The 21,968-nt window shown below is 62.0% G+C and overlaps 1 protein-coding gene across 2 annotated transcripts in view; it reads left to right on the top strand.

Moving 5' to 3' along the window:
• The window catches only part of CXXC5 (CXXC finger protein 5), a 39,496-nt gene that overhangs the window by 14,109 nt on the left and 3,419 nt on the right, over positions 1-21,968 (top strand). Inside the window, exons 1-2 of one of the 2 annotated variants that reach the window (XM_075163969.1) lie at positions 11,720-11,804; positions 18,296-19,343. In XM_075163969.1, the coding sequence (XP_075020070.1) occupies positions 18,558-19,343 (786 nt within the window). In that variant the 5' untranslated portion in view covers positions 11,720-11,804; positions 18,296-18,557. Of the gene's footprint in view, positions 1-11,719; positions 11,805-18,295; positions 19,344-21,968 lie in introns of those variants that run through there. The other variant, XM_075163968.1, reaches the window with a different exon arrangement.

Here is a 21,968-nt window from a genome sequence, read left to right as displayed (position 1 = left end):
TTTATTTATCAGGTGGAAATAAAAGCAATTAAGGAGAAACTTGGAAGTATGGGGTTGGAGAAGGGCCCATGGCTGCCCACAGAGTTTGAAGGCGTGGGTGGGTGCCGGGGGGGCAGAGGCTGTCGCCGGAGCGCGGGCAGACACTGCAGAACGTGGCTGGCTTTTTTGCTGGACCCAGCAAAACCTCTTTTCTCCCTGTCCCCCGCCGTTTCACTCGCACCGGGGTGGCCGCGGGATGGGGAGTAGCATGAAAAACTGAATCTGGGTCCCTTAGCGTGGGCGCATCCCAGCTCTTCCCTGCCTCAGTTCCTTCCGGTAGCGGAGCTATTCCAGAGTTCTCTCTGGAGAACCTGCCCGCGGGGGTTCGGTGGTCCGGCTGCTCTCCTGCCCAGGCAGGGCAGGCAGGGATGGGAAGGAAGGCGGTGCCCCGCGGCAGGGCGGCTGGTACCCGGGGTGATGCTGGGATGCCGAGAGCATCCCTCTGGGTATTCCCCTGGGAGCTTGGCTCTATGTGTGGGGGGGGCGCTCCAAAAAACACCCCCTCCCATGCCCGTGGGACTGACACTGCCCCAAACTCATCTCATGGGTGAAAATAGCTGCGAGGTGTGGAGGATGCTTGGCTGCATCCCTGCCCAGCTCTCCTGCGTCCCGGCTACGGGGGCTGCCTTGCTTTGGAGGGACCCTCCGGCGGGAGCCCCCAGCTGGGCTTTGTGCCGGGGGGGCTGCAACGCGTAGGAAATCACGTGGCTCGGGGACCTGGGGCTTTACGGGAAGCGAGGGTCGAGGTGAGAGACGGAGAGACCCGCGTTGGGCAGCTCCCATCCCGCCCCGGGGCAGCTTGGCTGGTGTTAAGCTCAGGATTGGGCCCCCAAACCAGCTGCCCTGCGGCGGCTTCCTGGCAGGCGCGGGGCGAAGGGCGGCGGGGGGGGGACGACGAGGAGCCGCCATCCCTCCCCGGAGCAGATGGTCCCTCGGCAGCAAGCTGCCCCTTCCGCATCGATTACCCGGGCTGGCCGTTTAACGATTGCTTTCCGGGGTTAATTAAACTCTCCTCGCTGAGGGCTGCTGTGCGGCAGGGCCCTACCTGCCTGCAGCCCCGGTGGACCCCCCCCCCAGAAAAGGGGGGGGACGAGCCTGTGGCTGGAGCTGGGGTTTGCTTCCAAGCCAAACCTCGCCCTTAATATCCATCCCGGAGCGCGGCGGTGGTGCCGGGAGGATTGCTGCCGCCGGCTGCTCTTCTCCCTAGGGCATCCGGAGCCAGGTCAGCTGCGGAGCCCGGCTGGATCCCGCTCCCGGGTGCTGGAGGAGAGGCTGGCTGGCGGCTTCTCTCCCAAACACTGTTTTTTTGGAAGCGGTCCCCGCTACCTTGCTCCCGTAGGGTTTGGGCTGCGACTGACCGCGTCTGGATTTGCAATGATTTTGGAGAAAGGCGTCGAATATTTGGCAGCCGGACGGTGACTGAGGAGCGGCGCGGTTTGCAGAGCGGGTCGCCAGCTCTGCAATTGTTGGGAGTTGCTGCTTCTTGCATATCTAAATGTGCCCTTTCAGCGGGCGCTCTCGGTCGAAACTGCCATCTTTTGCCTCATTGTCAACCTCGGCGAGGTTACGCATCGTTTGCTGACTCACAGCCTCCTGCTCTAATTACTCGGCTCGACTCCCTCCCTGGAGCCGCCCGGCCAGTCCCGGCACATGGCTCCCCGCAGCCGGGCTGCGCTGCTGCCGGTGGGGGCTGGAGCCGGGGCACCCTGTGCAAACCCCCTGCCTGCACCCCTCCCGGCCCCTGGGCGTTGCTCCGAGCACGGCCAAAAGCTGCTCTCATGGTCGCCTGCTCCGGCATCCCGCCGCTGGCACCCCCCGGGATGGTTTTGGGGTGCAGCCGGGGGGCTGGCGGGTGCCAGCAGGGTGCGCACATGGCGTTGCCCAACCCATCGTCCAGGCTCGATGCTGGGGGGGCTTCAGGACTGGGTGCCTCGCCGGGCGTCCCCCCGGGCACCGCCCCGCCGAGGGACGCTCGCTCCCGCGCAGCCCCCCCGGGCGAGCGGGAGCCTGGCCTACCCCCTCGGCGGCAGCGGCGGCTGGGACGAGCCGCGCACTAAACCCGTTAGCTGAGCCTCCTTGATCCCCATCTGATATGATCAGCCGGCCGGTAAGCTCTCAGCCGGGCCCAGCGTGATTTCCAGCATCGCAGTGATTCGAACAGACGCCGCAATTACCGCCGGGGTCGGGCTGGTCCCGCTCCTGGTCCTGCTCCTCCGCGCTGGCTGGGGCTCCCGTCCGCCCAGAAACAAAGCTGCAAAGGAAAGCACCGGCTCTGCCCTTATGATTATTATTATTATTATTATTTTTTAAATATCCCCCCATCCTGGGCTTGCCATCCCGGTGTCCTGCCGGGGAGAAGAGCCTGCTCTCCGCTCTGGCATCTTGCTTCTCAGAGGCTCGCACCTTCCAAGGAGAGGGGACCCAAATCCACCCATCCCAGCAAGCCAGAGGGGTGCAGGGGCTCAAGTTGGCTTTAATTAATTTAATTTTTATCTCCCCCTGCGTTCGGGCAGTAATATTGGGGCAGAAACAACATCCCTGCAAATCCATCTTGCTAACGGAGGTGAAACCAAGCCGGGTAATCCGGTGGTAACGACAGCGCTCCAAGCCGGGTAACGCAGTCGCGCGCGCCTTGGAAGAGGAGATATTTTATTTATTTATATATCAAGGGAAAAAAACCATATATGTGTTTGCACAGGCTTCTGTCTGTCACAGAATGGTACAACCACGCATCTTATCTCATAAAGCCATATTTTGGCCCTTTTTTTTCCCCCAAGAAAGTGAATTTTAAGCACCGGGAGACAGTGATGGTTTCTTTGGAGCTGTTACGATCTGCCATGTACAATAAATCCGTCTTAGTTTGTGGATTATTGGCCCAATAGACCGTAACGGCTCTGTCAGCCCCTCCTGGCGTGCTGCGTCCAGCGAGCTCAGCCTTCTGTGGGTTTTCCTTTATTTTTTTTAATTTTTAGCAGAAATTTCCTAAGGATTTTTCCATGCCGTGTGCATGTACAGCAGCTGATATGGAAATCGCAGGAGCTTAATTGCGTGCCCAGGTTTTTTGTTTTTTTTTTTCTTTTTTTTTTTTTTTAATATATCTCCCCTCTGAAAACACCCAAAGGCACAAACCTACACGCCGGAGCCCAAGCCCCCAAAATACGATGAAGCAGGACGGCAGAGCTGTCCCTGCCGGAGCGCGGCAGGCTGGCGAGGGGCCGGCGAGGGGCTGCCTCGGCAGCGCGGGTCGGGCTTGTCGGGGATGGGGTTTTGCTGCTTTCCAGCAGGATTTTCCCTGCCGGCCCCGCTCCTGCCGGCCGTCGTTCCCGGTCCCCTCTGCTTGATTCAAGCCCGGAAAAACAGGATTTCCCGGGGATGGCGTGGGATGGTGTGCTGGCCCTTCCATCCTCACCGGGCAGGGTGCTGGGTGACACACGCTCCTGTCACCCCCAGCCTGAATTTGAGGGGGGTCTGAGCCCCCCGGAGAGGCTGGAACCTGCAGCTGGTCCTGCCCCGATCCTGCCCCGATGCCAGGCACTCCCCAGTCCTGCTGCGTGGGCTCCGCGTGGCCCGGGTGATGCAGTGGGGCGAGATGTGGGGTGCGGGCATGGGGCCAGATATGGAGCACAGACGTGGGGTGAGCAGTGGAGGGCGGGCGCGGGGTGCCAGCGTGGGGTGCAGGCGTGGGCCACGGGGTACAGGTGCAGGCATGGGGTGCAGGCATGGGGTGCTGGTGCAGGGTGCAGGTGCAGGCATGGGGCGCAGGCATGGGGCGCAGGCATGGGGCGCAGGCATGGGGTGCTGGTGCAGGTGCAGGTGCAGGCATGGGGCGCAGGCATGGGGTGCTGGTGCAGGGTGCAGGTGCAGGCATGGGGCGCAGGCATGGGGTGCTGGTGCAGGTGCAGGTGCAGGCATGGGGCGCAGGCATGGGGTGCTGGTGCAGGGTGCAGGTGCAGGCATGGGGTGCAGGCATGGGGTGCTGGTGCAGGTGCAGGTGCAGGCATGGGGCGCAGGCATGGGGTGCTGGTGCAGGTGCAGGTGCAGGCATGGGGCGCAGGCATGGGGTGCTGGTGCAGGTGCAGGTGCAGGCATGGGGCGCAGGCATGGGGCGCTGGTGCAGATGCAGGCATGCGGCGCGGGCGTGGGGTTCTGGTGCAGGGTGCAGACGCAAGTACAGGCATGGGTGTGTGGGTGTGGGTGCCAGTGCAGGCAGGAGCAGGCAGGGTTTGGGACGGGGCAGGAGCAGGCTGAGCGTTCGGCACCGTCAGCGATAGCCCGGCGGGGATGGGACTGGCGGGTGGCTGCCGCCGTGCCAGGGATGGCCGGTGTCGGCGGTGCCGTGGGGGGCTGCTGGCCGGCGGCGCCTTTAAGTCCCCCCAGCCCCTGCGCTGGGGGAGCGGCTCTGGTCCCAGCAGCTCCGTAAGCCCATTAAGAGCTCAGGGAGCCTTACGCCTCGGGGGTCTGCAGCAGGGACTTGCACTAGTTCAGCTTAAACCCCTTGAGCCGAAGCGGGGCCGCCCGCTGCGGGGACACGAGGACGTCTGCGGCTGTCCTCTGGAGACGCCCATCCCGAATCCCCCGCAGGTGCCGGCCACTTCCCTCGGCCGCGAGGGACGGTGAGGGCTGCAGCCCTGGGAACGCCCGGGCGCGGGGTTTGGGCTTTGATGCATCATTAAAATGCATCGTTGGGATAAAGGATTCCCTCTTTCTCTGCAAAATCCTTAAGGAGGATGTTCCCCCTCCCGGTACTGAGGTTCAGCTTCACATCATGTAAGAGAAGGTGCGGGGAGGCCACGTGGGTCCATCCAGGTTACACAAGGATGGGGAAGCCACCCTGGTCAAGGGGAACCCGGTCAGGAAGTGCTGGGGAATGTTTTTCTAGTCTTAACCTGGATGCGCCCCATGTCAAATGTCTTAAAAGGTACCAAAGGAGGGAAAAAACCCCAAGGATGGGTCTTTGTGAAGCCCTTGCGATGGTAATGCGCCTTCCTCCGTTTTGTGAGCGCAGCATTCCCCCCACCGTGCCCTTAGTCATCCCTTGGATTTGCTGACCACCCGCCAGAAGACCGAGGAGGGCGTCGTGGACAGTCCTTAAAATGTCGGCGGCTCACCCTAGCTGCGGGGATGAGTTTCTTTCCGCCCGATCCACCACCTGCACGACCGACCCTGCTCGCTGGGGGATGGAGGCTGCTGGGGCTCCCTGCCCAGCTTGCCCCCACAGCCCCTGCTCGTCCTCCAGGCTCCCTTGGGCTCTGCTACCATGGAGCAAGTCACCAGGGGCAGGGTGTGTGAGTCTGTGCCGCGGTGGTGCCAACGTGGGGAAGAGGGAGGAGAAGGAGATGGAGCAGGGTGGAGAGAGCAGCAGATGGAGGAGGATGTCCATCATGGAAGCTGAGAGCAGGCAGTGGGGATGCCAACCCTTTGGGTTGGTGCCCCGTGCTCTGGAGGCCCCGTTCCTCCCATCTCGGGGGCTTGCTGGTGCTGTGGCAGGAGGACCCATCCGGAGATGGGGACGTGGGTGTTGGGTTTCAGGAGGGCATGGGATCAAACCCTTCTGCACGGGTGAAGGAAGACTGTTCTCTTGCAGGGGGGTCACCAATTGAGTGCCAGGTCCCTGGGAAGAGACTGGGGGCTCTGAACCCCCCCTGGGCTGGCTGGGGAGGGGGTGGACCATCTGTGGTAGGTGCTGACTGTGACAACCGTATCCAGCTTGTTCCCTGCCGTTCCAGCTTGCCACCTTGTTCCTCGGCTTTTGGGGAAGTGAGAAAAGGCAGAAGCATTGATATCTAACTCTAGTAGACCCTCAGAGCTTGGGACCAAGAAGGACCAGTAAGTCCAGAAGGATGTGTACACCCTGTAATCAAGTCTCCTCAAAGCACACCTCCAGTGCGATAAGCTCACCACATCGAGCTCTTTCCAGCTCTCACCATGCGGCGTTTCCTTCATGCTCAAGGCTCGGTCTTGCAGCTCTTCCCCATCTTCTTCCATGTTGCAACATCTTGTGAGACGGGTTATTCCACGCTCTCCTCGAGGCCACACGCAGAGCAAACCCCTCTGTTTCTTACTGTGTCCCCTGCAGCTCTTTCATCTGAGGGTGCCCCCAGCCTGACTCATGTCATGGCTGGTGGTGGTAGTGGCCCCTTCCTCCTTCCCAGGGCCCCAGCTCTGCTTTCCAACTGTCTTGTGGTTGGTTCTTTGAGATCCCCACCTTCACCTGTCTCACTTGTGCTTTTTTGATAAGGCTCGGTGCTGGTGGTTAAATTACCATAGAACCAGAGAATGGTTTGGGTTGGAAGGGACCTTCAAAGGTCATCCAGTCCAACCCCCCTGCCATGGGCAGGGACATCTTCCACCAGACCAGGTTGCTCAAAGCCCCATCCAACCTGGCCTTGAACACTTCCAGGGCATCCCCAGCTTCTCTGGGCAACCTGTCCCATGTCTCACCACCCTCATTGTAAAACATTTCTTCCCTATGTCCAACCTAACCCTGCCCTCTTCCAGTTTAAAACTGTTGCCCCTTGTCCTGTCACGACGGCCCTGGTAAAAAGTCTCCCCACCTTTCTAACAAGCCTCCTTCATATATGGAAAGGTCTTGTGGCTGTGTGCAAGATGTCTAAGTGTTTTGTAGTGGTCCAATTGCTTTCTGCAGGCAAACTGGTATCCAATCAAGACAGAAGCTGGGCCTTGTTGGTACAACCCCTCCCCACCATGCCTCCACATCCCTGAGGCAGGACTTCTTGTCCCAACAGCTTGCTGGGAACTGTTTTCCTAAAGACTCTTCCCGTCAGCTTGCCCAGGACTGCTGTTCTTCCATCCTTCCACAGGGAAGGAAGACACCCTTCCTCTTGGGCTGATTCTTGAAGAAGTGTCAAGAACCGAGAGCTGTTAGACATCTCCGAGGGAGAGCTTGGTGTGGGGTAGGTGCATCGCCTGTGCTCCTCTGGCATCAGACACATTTGCCCATCCAAGAGCACGGCATGCGTTCGGTGCAGGTCTTCTTCCTGGCTTTGGTCCTGGTTGAAGGTAGAACTTGCTTATGACATCACAGTTGGTCACCATCGAAGCCCTGGCAGCCAGGACGGGGCTGTTCTTGCTTGCCTGCCCTGGGGTGCCCCCAGCGCCAGGGCTCGCTGATCCCCAGGACATGGTGCAAACCCTCCCTGCAGCTCCGCTCTCCTGGAGGACAAGGACATGGTTGCTCCATCAGGTACGAAAGGGAGGAGCACCATCTCCTTCTTCTTTATCCTGGGGGACTCCAGCTCGCCCATTGTATCGGGTGCTGCACCAACATGGTTTCCTTGACTGCCCTTGCCCTTGAGCGTGTGGATGGCTTGGGAGAGCTGGATCTAGTGCTACGGAGAAGCCAAAGGGGAGGAGAAGGGTGGTGAGAGTCGCAGGAGACCCGAGGACAGGTGGAACCAGTGCCTGCGGTGTTCCCCAGGGTGAACCGAAATGACGGAGCACCTGCAGAGCATCACAGGTCCTGGAGGTGTTGGCAGTAAGTGTCCCCATCATCTGGTACCCGCTGGCTTTGCGGTGGCTGCCTTCCCTCTGCCCAGGTCTCCAGCACTGTCCTCTCGCTCAACGTCTTCCAGCCCGGCACGCAGAGCCCGGCAGGTCACGCTCAGCTCGCCTGTGCTGCCTTGAGCTGTCCTGGGCTCTCCGGTTCCATCCCCACCGCCTCCGGCAGGATCCGGCTCGGCGCTGGCGTCACCTGTGACCTCCCGGTCGTGCCGGGGACCGGGAGGCTCCCGGGGCGCACGGCAGCGAGCTCGGGCGAGCATTTGCGTCCGAGCTAGAGCGCCGGGGTTTGCTCTGTATTATTCTGGATTTAAAAGGAAAAAGTGATTGCTCTTTCCCAGTTCCTGCATTTCCTGAGAGCAGTCTAGCTCCTAGCTTATCTTCAGACAGCCTCAGGGGTATTCCCTGGGAGTTTGGGAGTTTAATCAGGCATTGCTGGGGCATGTGAACTCTGTGTCGAGTCGCCGTTCCCATGGAGGGGAGCGCCTCTTGCAGATATTTGGGTTGGCGTGCCTGGGCTGGGGGCTGGGCTGGCTGGGAACGCGCTGCTCCTTTTCCTGGGGATGCGACTGGGAATGGCCGGGGGGTGACGACCCGCCTGGCCGGGGGTGCTTGCGGGCAGGATGCTGGCAGCGGCCGCGGGCAGGGCGGCTTCCCGAGGGCACCCTGTGCTTGGATGCGCTGGTTTGGCAGTGGCGGGAGGGAGCCTTCGTCCCTCCAGCCCTGCCTCTGCCACCTGCCTCTTTTTTCTTCCAAACCCACGGATTTTCCTTGTAGCACCCTGGGCAGGGTCGCCGGTCCCCACCAGCCGTCCTGACCCGGCGCCCTCCTCCCGGCCCCGGGGGGCTCCGGCCCCTCTGGCCCTGACCCAGCTCCGCTGCTCGTTTTATTTCGGGTTATTTTGAATTCGGTAGAGAATCAGGACCTGGGTGGAAATGCCCGATGCCGGGCTCTGCCTCGCCGGTGAAATCGAGGGCTTTTGTTGCTGGCTCTTTAGCAGGCAGTATTTCTTTTTTTGGGGGCTGGATATATTCCTGGCAAGTAAAATGACGGATGCTCTGTTTCGTTTCCAGTGGCAGCGTTTCAGATTCCTTGCTCCAGGGCAGGAGCCGAGCGAACTCCGATTCCGGAGCAGCTCTGGTACCTTGGCAGCTTAAAGGCCACAGGGTTTGCTTGAATGACAAGCGGTGCCGAGTGCGGGGAAAGCTCGGGAGAGGCGATTTTGTGTGGCGTGCCCTCCATCTCTTGCAGGAGCGAAAGCCCACCGAGCGGGGAGGCAGCTTTTTATTGTCTTTGCGCTTCGCCGGCAGACCGGGTGGCGACGGAAAGGAGACGCACAGAAGGATGGCGAGCCCTGCCTTGCCGGCGAGCGGGGATGCTCCCCGGGTCGCTGCCGGGTAGATGGGGAGAAGCGCAAAGTCTTGGGGCATGGCTGTGCATCTTCTCCATAGGAGCTCTTGGATGCCCCTTACTCCGGCTCTGCCCACACCTCCCCTTGTACCCAGCTCGGAGGGACGGGTGCGGATCCCGGCGGCTGGCTGAGCCCTGGGAGCAGCATCCCGCGGTGTCGGCGAGCCCAAGCTACTGGGGAGGATGGGACCTGCCGGCGGGGCTCGCCTGCTGCCTGGGATGCCGTGGTGCTGGGGGTGAAGCGTGAGGGATGGGTGTCCACAGCCCGGGGGAGTCAGGGCAGCTCGGAGACCTGCCTTCGTGAGGCTCCCCAGCCTTCGTGGCCCATCAGGATGGACCCGAGGCTCGTGCGGGTCTGCAGGCAGGGCGGGGGACGGTGCTGGCAGCAGGCAGGGCCGGCCGGTCCCTGCCGGAGCTCCCCTGCCCTTTCTTTTGCTGGCGGAGATAACCCCGACTGCTGCCTGCGCAGGAGGGTGCTGGCAGCCGGGCAGCGAGACCTGCCCCCCAAAACCTCTCAACCCTCACTGGTCCACTGGGCTTACTGGGGTCACTGGGCACCAGCGGAGGCTGTGATGCCGGGGTTGGTGGGCCACACCACGCCCTCGCCGCCGGCCTGGCCAGTCCCATTGCCGTGGCGAGCTTTGGCCATGCTCAGCGAGGCTGTGGGGCTGGGAGGAGACCGACCTGGGCTGCCCCCTCCCAAAGCTGAGCCAGTCTTCTTCCCCCCATCCCTGGCCAGGCAGCCTTCCTCCCCTTCCTCTTCTTCCTCCTATTTCCCTCCTGCCAGCGAGGCCAAGCAAAACGTGGTGCTGACCAAAAATAACAACCGCCGGCAGATCCAGACAATGGATAAACCCCCGGCGAGGGCGAGGGCGACCCGAATCCTCCCAGAGGAAGACGGGATTATTCACCGTCCTCTTAGACATCTGTCAATAGCTGCCGGTTGCGGACCCCAGCGGCTTTCCGACTGTGCCGCCGCCTTCCCGCTGGTAAAAGCGATTCCTCCAAAGCAGTTGCCTTCGGGAGCGGGCGCTTGCTGGGGGCTCGGGGGCTCGGGGCGGGGGATTGCACACCTTAAACCCACCGGCGCAGAAGCAGCAGGGATCCAGCCCTCCGGGGTGTTTTTGGTGTGAGCGGCGGAGATGCCTCTTGGATGTCAATGTCTTCTTCAGCCCGCAGAGGGGTGGCCGGCCAGGCTGCGTGCTCGCCGCACCCTTGCTTGCACGGCTCCTGCCTCACTTCCCTGCGCTCGCTTGGTCCATGGGGCGCAGGCACCGAGGTGCTAGCTGTGCCCTGCCGCCTTTGAGGTGGGGGTCTCAGCACTAAGGACCACGAGGTCCCCACCACCCATTAATGACCAAACTCAAATCCACTGGGCTGGCCCTGGGGCTCTCAAGTGCACGCTCCCGTGGCCGGCACGCTTCTTGCTCGCCGGTGGTGACGGTGACACAGGTGCTCCCCGGGTGCACCGGCCCTGCCCTTCGCCGGCTCTCCTGGGATCTGGCACAGCCCCTTGGTTTGTGCTCTTGCCACCACGGAGCTGCCTGGTGGGATGTGGAGGGATGAGGTTTTGAGAGAGCTGGGAGAACAAGGGGACCCCTCCAGGCTGGGGCTGCTCTTGATGGATTTGGGCACTATTGGAGGTGGCGCTTGGAGGTGGCACTGATGGATTTGGGGCTCTTCGCCATCAAATATTCCCATGCGGCTGTGCCTACAACTTTTTTTCTTATTTTTAATTAACTTCTCGGAGCTCTGCGCCTGCTGATCGGTCTCTCCGTGACCTGGTTATCGGTTAGACCCCAAGTAATTTACGCTGTAATCGCCCCATCTGTTAACGGGAGCAATTCACACGTCTTAGCTTGGCCTCGGTGAGGCTGCGTGCGGGTCTCCCCGGGGCGAAGGTTTGCCTGGGCCCCCCGCAGCCCTTTGCGGTGGCTCTCGGGGCTCTTGCCGGGATGCCCGTTGTTGCTGGCCCGCTGTGCGCCTGGCCCCAGCGCCCTTGGGTCATTCAACCTGCTCTCCTGAACGTCGCAGCCCTGAAATCACCTTGGGGACCTCCCTCGGTAGGGGGGACACCGGGGACTAGCTGGCCCAAAGAGCTGGGGTCCCTCCAGGAGGGTCTGGGGCGGCTTTGGAGAGGGCAGGGGGGTTCTGCTGGGCTGGGAGTGATGCCTCATCTCCAGGGGGACAGCGTTAGGCAGGGCGATGCCAAGCCGGGGGGAGTGGGCGAGCGGCAGAGAGCCGTGCCACGGCGCGTGAATGTCAGATGCTGCTTGGCTGCGAGCTGGGCTCGTGCGAGCGCAGATCTGTTCAATCCCATTTGGAGGGGGGGAGAAGCGGGGGGGGCCCTTCCCGAAGCTCAATCTGGTAGGTTTTAGTTACAGTCGTTTTAGGATTTGGGCAGCGAATTGGCGCAGCTTTGGCACAGGGGGGGTGGGATGGATGAGCGCCGGGGAGGGGAGGCTGCCAAGCCTCCCTCGTCCCCCCGAATTGGGGAAGGGGGGGGTCGTGCAGGTGGGTGCAGCCCCCGGGCTGAGCAGCGCGGCCGTCACCCGGCTCTCTGGGCAGCAGCTGGGTGAGCGGAGGAGGGGAGGAGGTGCCTGGCGTTGTCCGCAGGGCACCCGCAGCCCTGCGATGCTCGGGTGGACGCTTCAAATCGCGTTATCTCCATAACCGCCCGGCTCTGGCCGCTCCGAGTGGCAGCGGAGATAAGTGGATTTCCAGGGAGCGCCTGGTCGTCTGACATTTAAGACTCCTTAATCCGTAACCACCACCCCGTGGAGGCAGGACGCAGCCACGTTTCCCGGTCGGGCGGTGTGGGGCGGCCCGGGGCGCAGGTCGGTCCCCACGGCAGTGGCTCCGGCTGTGCCGGCACCGCAGCTCAGCGGGGCGGCAGGGTGCGCACGGGGCCGGCCGCAGGGCGAGGTTCAAGGGTGTGCATGGAGGCGGTGGGGTCCCTGGGGACATCCTTGTCCTCTCTGCAGTGGTAACCTCCTTGGAAGTCCACGTTGCTGATAGGCTCTGCCTTGCTTGGGTTCATTTGCCCAAGTCGGGCGTCCCTGCGTGGCTGTGCCGTACCGGCACGGTGCGCCGGCGGGTTGGGAAGCCCACAGCAGCCATGGGGTTACGTGGGGAAACCCACCACCAGCGGGGAGAAAATACGCCTTTGCTGGAGCCCTGGCGCAGGGAGCCCACCTGGGGAGGTGGCATCACCTCCTGCCTGCTCAGCTGGGCATCGGCAGGATGGCGGCATGGCCTCACCGCACCGTCCCTGGCCCTCGCTGGCCAGGCTGCGTCAGAGCTGCTCCTGGGAGGCACCCCCAGAGCAGAGCGGCTGCCTGCAAGGAGGAGACGGGTGAAAGCCACTCTGTGCGCCATGATGATTCGCCATCTGCTTCCAGGGCTAACTCCAGATGCTGGATTTAATCTTCCATAGCCTTTTTAATTCACGAGTTGGCTTCTTAACGTCCCTCAGTGCCACCTCGGCAGCAGAGATGAGCAGAGCGGCTGCCACGACTGGCCCTTCGAAGGATGTTCTGGAGCACGGGAGATGAACTATCTCCATGCCAGTTGCCCATCTGGCGACCCGTCATACCTCTGGCTCGTTAACCTGCAAACGCCCAGGGTGAGGCTTAGCATTTACGACACTGCCCAAACTTCCCCCAGGCCTGGGCGTCCTCTCTTGATGTCTGGAGATGGTAACTTCTATGGCGCATCCAGGAGTCGATCTTCTGGCTGGACCAGTTTTTGGGAGGATGAATGCGAAGAGCGGAGCTTCGGGGCTGTTGGGTTGACAGAGGTGATGGCTTGCAAACCACGTAGGTGAAGGACGTCCTTGTCTTTGCCTCAGGGTGCCTATGCCTGGTTATCAGGCACCATGTTCTCCCTGAATGGGTGTCCTGCAGGGATATTCAACCTTGGGAGATCGCAGCTTGATTTCTCTCTGGTTCACCTTGTTTCCCCACGTGGCTTTGGCAGAAGCAGCAGCCCAGAGGTGACGGTGCCATGGGTCTCTGCCCTGCCAGCAGTCCCCGAAGCCGGCTCTCGCCTGGCTGAGTCCCCGACAGCTCAAGACTTGACGGTGCTTCCTTGTGTGGTCGGAGAGGTCCAGTAGCCCTTTGGTCTGGTGCCTGCTGCCTGACTTCTGGTCGATGAGGCTGTGATAAGACATCACCCCAGCTTTCAGTTGACCTGTGTCACCCAGTGGAGTGAGCAGCAGGTTCGACTGTGCTGTGGAAATCGGGTACCTGGGAGCTGAGCTGGGTGTTGTGGTGCTGGGTTTGGAGCTGCATTGAACCTTGTTTGGGTGGTGCTTGTTCTCCTGAGCCTTTGACCTGGGTTGCAGCTGGACCTTCTGACCCATGATGGTGCTAGAGGGTGGTGGTCCTGTTCTACCTGCTGGCTTTTCTCATCCCAGGGTGTGTTTCAGACACTAGGATGCCTCAAGGGTGTCTTGGGACTCCCCATGCGTCGCTCCCACCACCCATGGCCCCGCAATCCTGGCTATCCCGAGGTCCTGTCCATGGCTGTTGGCCAGGGTGGTTGAGGGCCCACCTCTGGCCCCTCTCTGGAGCTGCGAGTGGTACCTCCAGCTGGGAAGGTACCTCCAGCTGCAGCCTCCCTCGACCTATACCCTTCCTGGGATGCCTTGGAGAGGGGCAAGTGCTGGTGGTGGGTGCCCTCCTTAGGTCTGCCCGTGGTGCAGCTGAGTCTGTCCATCTGTCCGTCCGTTCGTCCGCCCATCACCAGGGCTTTGCGAGGGAGGTGGGGGCTGCGCTGGGCGGGTGGCCGCGTGGCGAGGGGGAGGAAGCGGGGACAAAAACCCGGCGCAGGGGACAATTACCGCCTTTCTCGAGGCTGAAAAGATGCCGGGGTCCCTTCCGTCCTCGTCCTCCGTCTGCTCCGGGTGGACAAAGCCGCCGCCCCCGGTGCCCACCCAGCGCCCCGGGATTAGAAAAAAGCCGAACTTTTATTTTCTCCCTTTGTCTCCGGAGCCCGGGAGCAGCTCGGCTTTGGCTTTGCTGCTTTCCTCTCCCTTTACGGCCGTGTCTGTGCACGGCTGACCGACCGGCAGCTTTTCCGGGAGGAGGTTGATTTATTTAAAATTAAAGGAAAGCAGAAGTTCTTCCTTGAAGACGAGACTTTTTGTGTCGGCAGGAGCTGATGGCTTTCCAGCGATGCAGTGAAATAACACAGGGGAGCAGGCTGGAAATCGTAGCTTGTCATTTTTTTACGAGAAGCGAAGCTCCTCTCCTGCTCCCCTCTGACGGTAAATGGTGCCCGCAATCAGGGAGACTCAGTCCATCAGCTGACGATGGTTTCTCTGGGTGCTTTTGCAACCTTTATTTTTTTGGGGATTGTTAGGACTGCTGCAGCGCGGTCCCCGAGGTGCCGGGATGCGGGGAGCCCCGGGGATGTGGGGTGGTGCTGGGCTGAGCTCCGCGGGGAAGCCCCCGGGAGAGGAGAGCTCCCTTTCTCCCGCCCTGGACCACGGGAGAGCGCTGCTGCCTCGCCCCAGCCGAGCATCCCGGACTGGCGGGGGGCAGGTTTTTGGGGTGACCCATGGAAATGGGTCTTGGTGGGAGGGGGCGAAGCAGGTGACACCCAAGTGACGGTCTCACCTGGGTGCTGTAGCTCACCGGTCACTTGAGCCCCCGGGGCACCCAGCTTTCAGACCCTGTGGGCTCAGCCTTTACCTGGCAGGGGGGAGCGGCGGGGGAGCAGGGTCCTGCAACCTGGGGCCTCCCGACCTTGGTGGTGTCCCCTTGAACCCTGGCGTCCCTCCAGGCTGCTAAGCTGCCCGGTGCAAAGACCCGGGCGAGGGAGCCCATCACGTGCCCCTTAATGCCGCGGCCGGGACTAAGCACCTTCTGACAGGGACCCAGATGACGCTGCCCGGCGCCTTCCCCAGGGCATGGGGGCCGGAAAAGGGGCAGAAACGGGACGGGGGGGCCCGCACAGTCTTTTCTCGGGTCAATCATAAAGAAGGGATTAAGATCATTAATTCCTCCCCCTGCTGCAATTAGCAACCCGGCCGGGCAGAGGCTGGCGAGGAGCAGCTGAGATGTCTGCTGCGCTGGGTGGTCCCGCAGTGTCGGGGTGGGGGGGACCCATGGCAGCGGTGCCCGGTGCCTGCCGCCGCGGAGAAGCGCGGCCCCGGGGTGCTGGAGGGCAGCGCCAGGCGGTTGCAGATGGTGGGAGCTGGCGGAGGCAGAGTGACGGCCGGGACAATGGCGGGATTGTGCGGTGGCGCCGCTCGGCACGGCTCGGCACGGCTCGGCACGGCTCGGCGCAGCACCCCGTGCCAGCAGCTGGGCACCGCCTTGCACCGCTGGGGCTGAGAGGGGACATGGCGGCGTGCCCCTTGTCCCCGTGGGTGACAGGGGAGCTGCATCGGGTGGGCCGGGGTCCGCAGTGCCACCCGCCGCAGCAGCGGGTGCTCGGGGGGGCCGTGCTCCAGGCTCTGCAGCCGTCAGCCCCGGTCGGAGGAGGCTGCGACTGGCAGGGGCCCGGAGTTGCTGGCACCCCATGTACGCGGCAGGGTGGGACCAGCAGGCAGCTGCCTGCTAGAGCCAGCTGGGGAAGGCTGGCCGGTGCGGCTGGCAGCGGAGGAAGATGTGAACTGATGGAGATGGCGACCACGGCGTGCCTCCAGCCGGTGTCCTCCCCACTTCGGCACCCAGACCCCGCCATCCTGTGCCGCGGGGCTGGGGGGGACGCTCCGGCGTGGCGCTGAGCCCCACGCGGGCACGACTCGGGCTCTTTGCCAGAGCGACGCGAGGCGCGCTCCTGGTCGTGGCTGGAGACCCCCGGTTAACGCCGCAGCAGCACCGCGGCTCGGCGGCTACAACGCCGCAAGGCGAGTGGGCAGGCTACTAAATCCCGGGCTGACCTGGCCCGGCGCTTGGCTCCCTGCTCGGCGGCCGAGCGGGGCTGCCGCGCCGCGGGGCGGAAGAGGCGCAGGGCCGCAGGAAAGGCAGCCGCGGGCGGGCGCGAGATAACGCCGCCGGGCGGCTTTATCTCACATCCTCCCGTCCGGTGCTTTTCCTGCCGTGCTCCCCGCTCCGGCCCCAGCGCCCGTTGCTTTCGGCGTTAAGGTGTGACCCGTCCTAACGCCTCCAGGGACGGGTCCCCCACCTCCCCGGCAGCCGGGGACGGGTGCCCCAGCTGCACGGCAGCGGCTCACCCACCCTCCCAGCACCCTAAATGGGTGCACCCCAGCCTGGCCACCGCCCAGCATCCCCCTGCCCGGCGCGGAGCGCGATGCCCGGCAAGGCGGTCGGTCCTGCCGCCGCAGCCCTCCCTCCCCACGTGGCCTGGCGAGCTCCAGGCTGGAACCCGAGCCCTGCATCGATCCACGCTGCATCTTAAATCCCGCAGCAGCTGAAGCAAGCGGTTTTTAGCGCGAGGGCGGGGGGGTTTCTCTGCAGGCTCTGGCACCGGGGTGAGACGGGCTGTCTTCCTCTGCCAGTACCGTGGTGGTTGGCGCGGGCACCTTGCCCCCATCAGCATTTTAACAGCGATGCCCGCAGCTCGGCTGCTGAGCCGTGTCCGTGGGGAAGGGTCCTGGGCTGCAGCGGGGTTGCTGGGGCTGCATCACGGCTCGGCTGCGATGAAGGGGACACGAAGGGTGACGGATGAGCAGGAGCGGGGTGCAGGGGGTGCAGGGGTGCCCCTCGTTCTGCTGCATCGCCCCTGGGCAGGAGCCAGGGTCCGGGCAGAGCTTTCCGCACATGGCCCCATCCCTGCCCGGACTTGGGAGAGGAGGCTGCCGGGATAGCCGGGATGGTGGGACAGGGCAGGCGAGGGGCCTCCTCCCGGTGCTGCCCTCCCCCAGCTGCCGGGGTGGGGACGTGGGTTCCTGCTCCGCTAAGCCCTGCAGCTTTTCTCCTCTAAAGCCTGATTACTCCGGCCGTGCCTGTGCGTGCGTGCGTGCGTGCTCGGGAGGGGAGGAGGAGGAATTTCACAACAAGTGTTTGCAGCCACACTGGGCCCAGCTGCCCCAGAGCCGCCCCGGGGATGGCGGCATCGCCCCCGCTCCGGGGAACGGCGCCGAGGGGGGGCTCTCGCCTCCGCCGGAGCGGCCGGGCGCCTGCGGTGGGTGTGTGGGCAGGGCACTCGGGGCATGGCAGGAGGTCAGCACTGGCACTTGGAGGTGGACACTGTGGCTCCCTACGGGGTTTGAAGGTGGACGCTGCAGCTCCTCATGGGGCTTGGAAGCAGATGCTGCAGCTCCCTGTGGGGTTTGGAGGTGGACACCATGGCTGCCCATGCGGTTTGGAGGTGGACGCTGCAGGGGCTCGGAGGTGGACACGACAGCTCCCCATGGGACTTGGAGGTGGACGTGGCAGCTCTTGGTGGGGTTTGGAGGTGGACGCTGCAGCTCCCCATGGGACTTGGAGGTGGACGTGGCAGCTCTTGGTGGGGTTTGGAGGTGGACGCTGCAGCTCCCCATGGGACTTGGAGGTGGACGTGGCAGCTCTTGGTGGGGTTTGGAGGTGGACGCTGCAGCTCCCCATGGGATTTGGAGGTGGACGTGGCAGCTCTTGGTGGGGTTTGGAGGTGGACGCTGCAGCTCCCCATGGGACTTGGAGGTGGACGTGGCAGCTCTTGGTGGGGTTTGGAGGTGGACGCTGCAGCTCCCCATGGGACTTGGAGGTGGACGTGGCAGCTCTTGGTGGGGTTTGGAGGTGGATGCTGCAGCTCCCCATGTGGCTTCCTTGCCCTGCCCAGTGCTGGTGTGCAGTGCTGGCCCGGGGATGAGGGTCCAGGAGGAGGAGGAGGAGGAGGGTGAGGGGCGCAGCCTAGCCTGAGCTGGGTGAGCAGCATCATCTGGGGGGGAGTGGAAGCCAGGGCATGGCTGTGCCTGCAACCTGCTGCCTGCATGGCACCCAGCTGGGGGGACGCGGGCGGCTGCGGGGTGGGGACCGGGTGCCCCTCGCACGAGCTCCGGCTGCCGGCTCGGGGCCATCCCGCGGACGCCCGCGGTCCCATCCGGCGTGGGGGCTGCACGCCGCTGGAGCGGAGCAGGAGATGAGCCCCGTGACTTCCCTGGGGCTGCAGTCCCTGGGGGAGGAGAGCCGGGCACAGAGAGCCTTTAAGCGTTGGAGTGCCATTGCTACCAGGCCAGGACTTCCCCTGTGACCCCCCGTTTCTGTCTGGATGGCGACCCTTTTAAAGAGCAGCGGAACGGATCTCCACCGAGGTCCGTTCCCTGGAGTTTCTTTGTTCGCGGCGCTGAGACTTTCATGGCAGGGGGAGGAAGAGGCGCTTTGAAAAGCCCGTTGGCTCTTGCCAGCGCTAACTCTCTTTTCTTTTCTACTTCCAGAGCCGCATGTTGTGTACCAGAGCTGCAGAGTATGTCTTTGCACTGAGATCGGACTGAAGTCCTCTGCAGCCGACGCTGGAGGAGACGCCCCGTTGATGAGCGTTCCCGTCTGAGCTTTCCCCGGTGGCTGGCGGGCTGGTGCTACCAGAAGGGCTTTGGGGGTCTTTCGCTTTGGCGTTGGGGGTGGGTTTTTGGGGTTTTTTGGTTTTTTTTTTTTTTTTTTTTATTTTGGGTTTGGTTTCGTTGTTGTGCTCCGGGCACCATGTCAAATTCGGGCTCCCATCAAGACACTGGGAACAAGCCAGAGACGGAAAAAAATAACCAAGATGACTCTCAACCCCCTGTCAATTCTGAGAGGAGGAACAAAAGTGGAATAATAAGTGAACCTTTGAACAAAAGTCTTAAGAAGTCCCGTCCACTCTCCCACTATTCCACCTTTGGTAGCAGCAGCTCGGTAAGCGAACATTCAGAGAAAGGCAACCCCTTAGCTAATGGCAACGAAGCGACTGTGGATAAAAGTCATTCTACCTCAAAGCACAAAAACATCTCTAGTATGCTGAGCAAATTAGACCGGGTGTCGGAGATCTCCTCAGAAGGACAGACCGCCCTACAACAGTTTGCTCAGTCGACAGAAATGCTCAAAAGAGTGGTACAGGAGCATCTTCCTCTAGCAAGCGACCACGGGACTGGTATCTCTGACATGGAGGCAGTCTCAGCTGCAGAGACAATGAACGGCCCCTCTGATTTTCCTTACCTGGGGGCTTTTCCCATCAACCCAGGCCTTTTCATTATGACCCCTGCCGGCGTGTTTCTGGCAGAGAGCGCGCTCCATATGGCTGGCTTGGCAGAGTATCCCATGCAGAATGAGTTGGCATCTGCCATCAATTCGGGGAAAAAGAAACGGAAAAGATGCGGCATGTGCCCGCCCTGCCGAAGACGGATAAACTGCGAGCAGTGCAGCAGTTGTAGGAATCGCAAAACTGGCCACCAGATTTGCAAATTCCGAAAATGTGAAGAACTCAAAAAGAAGCCTTCTGCAGCACTGGAGGTAACCGGCCCCTCTCAGGCACCCTAACCCCTCCTCGGGCTGCGCTCCTGGGTTCGGATCTTGCCCTAGATAATAAAACACCTGGTACTTCTTACTTTTTTATTTTTCCCTTTTCCATTAACAGTTCTCACCGTGAGATGTGCGCTCTGCCCAGTGCCCCAGCCCCCGCCCTCCCTTATGTACTGGGGTTGATTGGCTTGGGGAGGAGGGCTGGGGTCTCTCCCTGGGGTCCCCGGGCACGCTGGGTTTCGCTCTCCCCTTTGCAGGCGTGGGCAGCAGCGGGTCTCTGCTTGAGTTTCAGTGCCGGCATCCCTTGTCCTGGGTGGGCGGCAGCTCCCCGAGCCAGGGAGCGGCTTCTAACCCGGCGATCGGGTCAGAGGATGGCGAGGCAGGAGGCGGCTTTTCAGGGCAGAGCTTGGGGGTAATCGGTGACGGTGAAACCCATGGTCGTGGTGCCGTGGAGCCCAGCCCCTTAGCTCACTCTTCGCTCCGAGCAGGAGCACGGCGGTCCCTGGTTTTGGGTGGTAAACAGCTGCAGCGTGCGCTGGGCAGCACCTCCCGTGCTGTGGCCCTGCCGTGTCTCCCTGGGCCAGCATCTGCCCGGGGCAGTCAGGATGAGTCCGTAAGGCACCAGCCGGATTTCCCGATGGCCGCTGAGCTGCAGTCCCCGCCTGCTTCGGCACCCGACTGAGCCGGGAGCACCCCTGGGCGCGGGGGTGCCCGGATCCCCCTGGTGAGGGGCTTTGGGGTGGTATTGGGCTGTCGCTGCCCACCACAGTCCACCCATGGGTGTTGCCCTCGGAGGAGAGCCGCTGCAAGCCGCCATTGGGTCGGGGTGCCACCTTGCCAAATCCGCCAGGGACGTGTGATATTTTCATGGGGAGCGCAGGAAAAGTCCGGTGACTCAGGTTGTCGCGTGGGTCTGAAATTCAGCCAGGGCCGTGGGCAGCTGCTGGTGGTGTGGCGTGGCATGGCGTGGCGTGGCGTGGCGTGGTGTGGCGTGGCGAGGGCTGGGTGCCGGTGGTGCTGGGATGCGCGCAGGGGTGGCACACGGACACACCGCTCTGGCAGAGCCTGCCTGTTGCTGCACACCCGTGGGTGCTCTGGGCCAAATCCTGTCTGCCAAGTCCCCCAGGTGTGGTGCTTGAGCCGGGTTGGATTTTTCCGGGAGCTGATCCCACCGTCAGCTGTGCCGGCGCGCTCCTTCCTGCCGGTGAGTGCATCCCCAGAGCCAGCAAAGGCTAAAAAGTCACCCAGACATCAGTGAATTGCGCATCCTGGCACGAGGGCATTGCCCATCCTCTGGTCGTCCCAAAGAGACAACCCACCGTTTTCTTAGTCACGTTCTACGTTTTTCAATTAGCATCAGCTCTGAATGAATAGTGAAGAGGAAAAAAAAAAAATCTATTTGGGCGGTGGGGATGAAGAGAGGGGGACTGTGTCTTTCAAAAACCGCTGTATTGCTAAATTATATTCTTGTTCTAATTTGCTGAGTCAGTGATCTGGAAAAAGGGAGAAAGGGAAAAAAAAAAAAAAGTTCATCTCTTCCAAAGAGTCCTAAAGCGGGTCAATAGACTCGGAGCTCGCAGCAGCCAGAGGAGTCGCTCCCTTCTCCCGGTGCTGCGCCGGGTCCGGGGATGATAAATAGCCCCGGGAGCCCATGAAACGGTCACCCCCTTGATTGGTTTCCCCATCCCACGGCTGGCTGAGAAATTGGAGCCACTGAAATAGGGCTCTTCATGTGGTAGAGGTGGACCCCACCAAAGATGGGTCCCCATCCCTCCTGGGCACGACTATAGGTGTGTTGAGGCTGAAAAGAGATGTTGTGCTGGTGGGGGTGGACGCCTGGGCAGATGTGGGTCCCTTCAGGGCATCACCATCCCTTTTTCAGAGCAGATCCTCCCCTCTTGCAGGATATCCACTTGCGCCGTGTGTTGACCTTGGTAGGGTTGAACAAGATTGTGGCCATATGTGGCTGGGACAGGGAAGCTGGGACCCCGGCTGATGTCCCAAGGTCACCTGGATCAATGACTGGGTTGTTAAACCTCGCCCTACATCAACCAGCCTTGGTAATGCGTTGTGTTGGGCCAACCCTAGGGCAACCACCGGCACATGCCTTGTGGTGGAGACCCATCTGGAGGTGACGGTGGCCAGGACGCAGAGCTGCTGCCAGCTCAGCAGCTCCATGGACCGCTGGTCCTGGTGGGGTGCCATCACGCCATAGTGCTTGATACTGGGACAAGAGGGACCATTCAGTGGCCCTTTATATGGGGCTGCAAAATTCACAGGGCTTTGTGAAGCATCGTCCCCCTCTGCGGGGAGCTGCCATTGCCCGGGAGAAGAGCAGCCGGCAGTGACTCTGGTCTGCCGGCCCGGTGCATCCAGAGGAGCATCCTCTGAGAGCCTGGACAGGGGCCGCAGCTGTGATTAAATGTTGATCTAAAATCAAGCAGTAAAAAAAAATAGAATTAAACCTTTATGACGGCATAAAAAAATGGGTTAAATCCCTCTGCCGCCATTAAGCTTTATCTGCACATCTACAGAGCCCGAATAACCGGTCGCCGCTGGTGTCCCGGTGTGGTGGTGGCCGGCTGAGGCTCTAAGACCGGCGAGGCAGGTCAGATG

The sequence above is a fragment of the Calonectris borealis genome, chromosome 15, assembly GCF_964195595.1.
Source record: "Calonectris borealis chromosome 15, bCalBor7.hap1.2, whole genome shotgun sequence".
In the NCBI taxonomy this organism is placed as follows: domain Eukaryota; kingdom Metazoa; phylum Chordata; class Aves; order Procellariiformes; family Procellariidae; genus Calonectris; species Calonectris borealis.
Note: the sequence above shows the minus strand (reverse complement) of the source record. Positions and strands in the feature narration are given on the sequence as shown.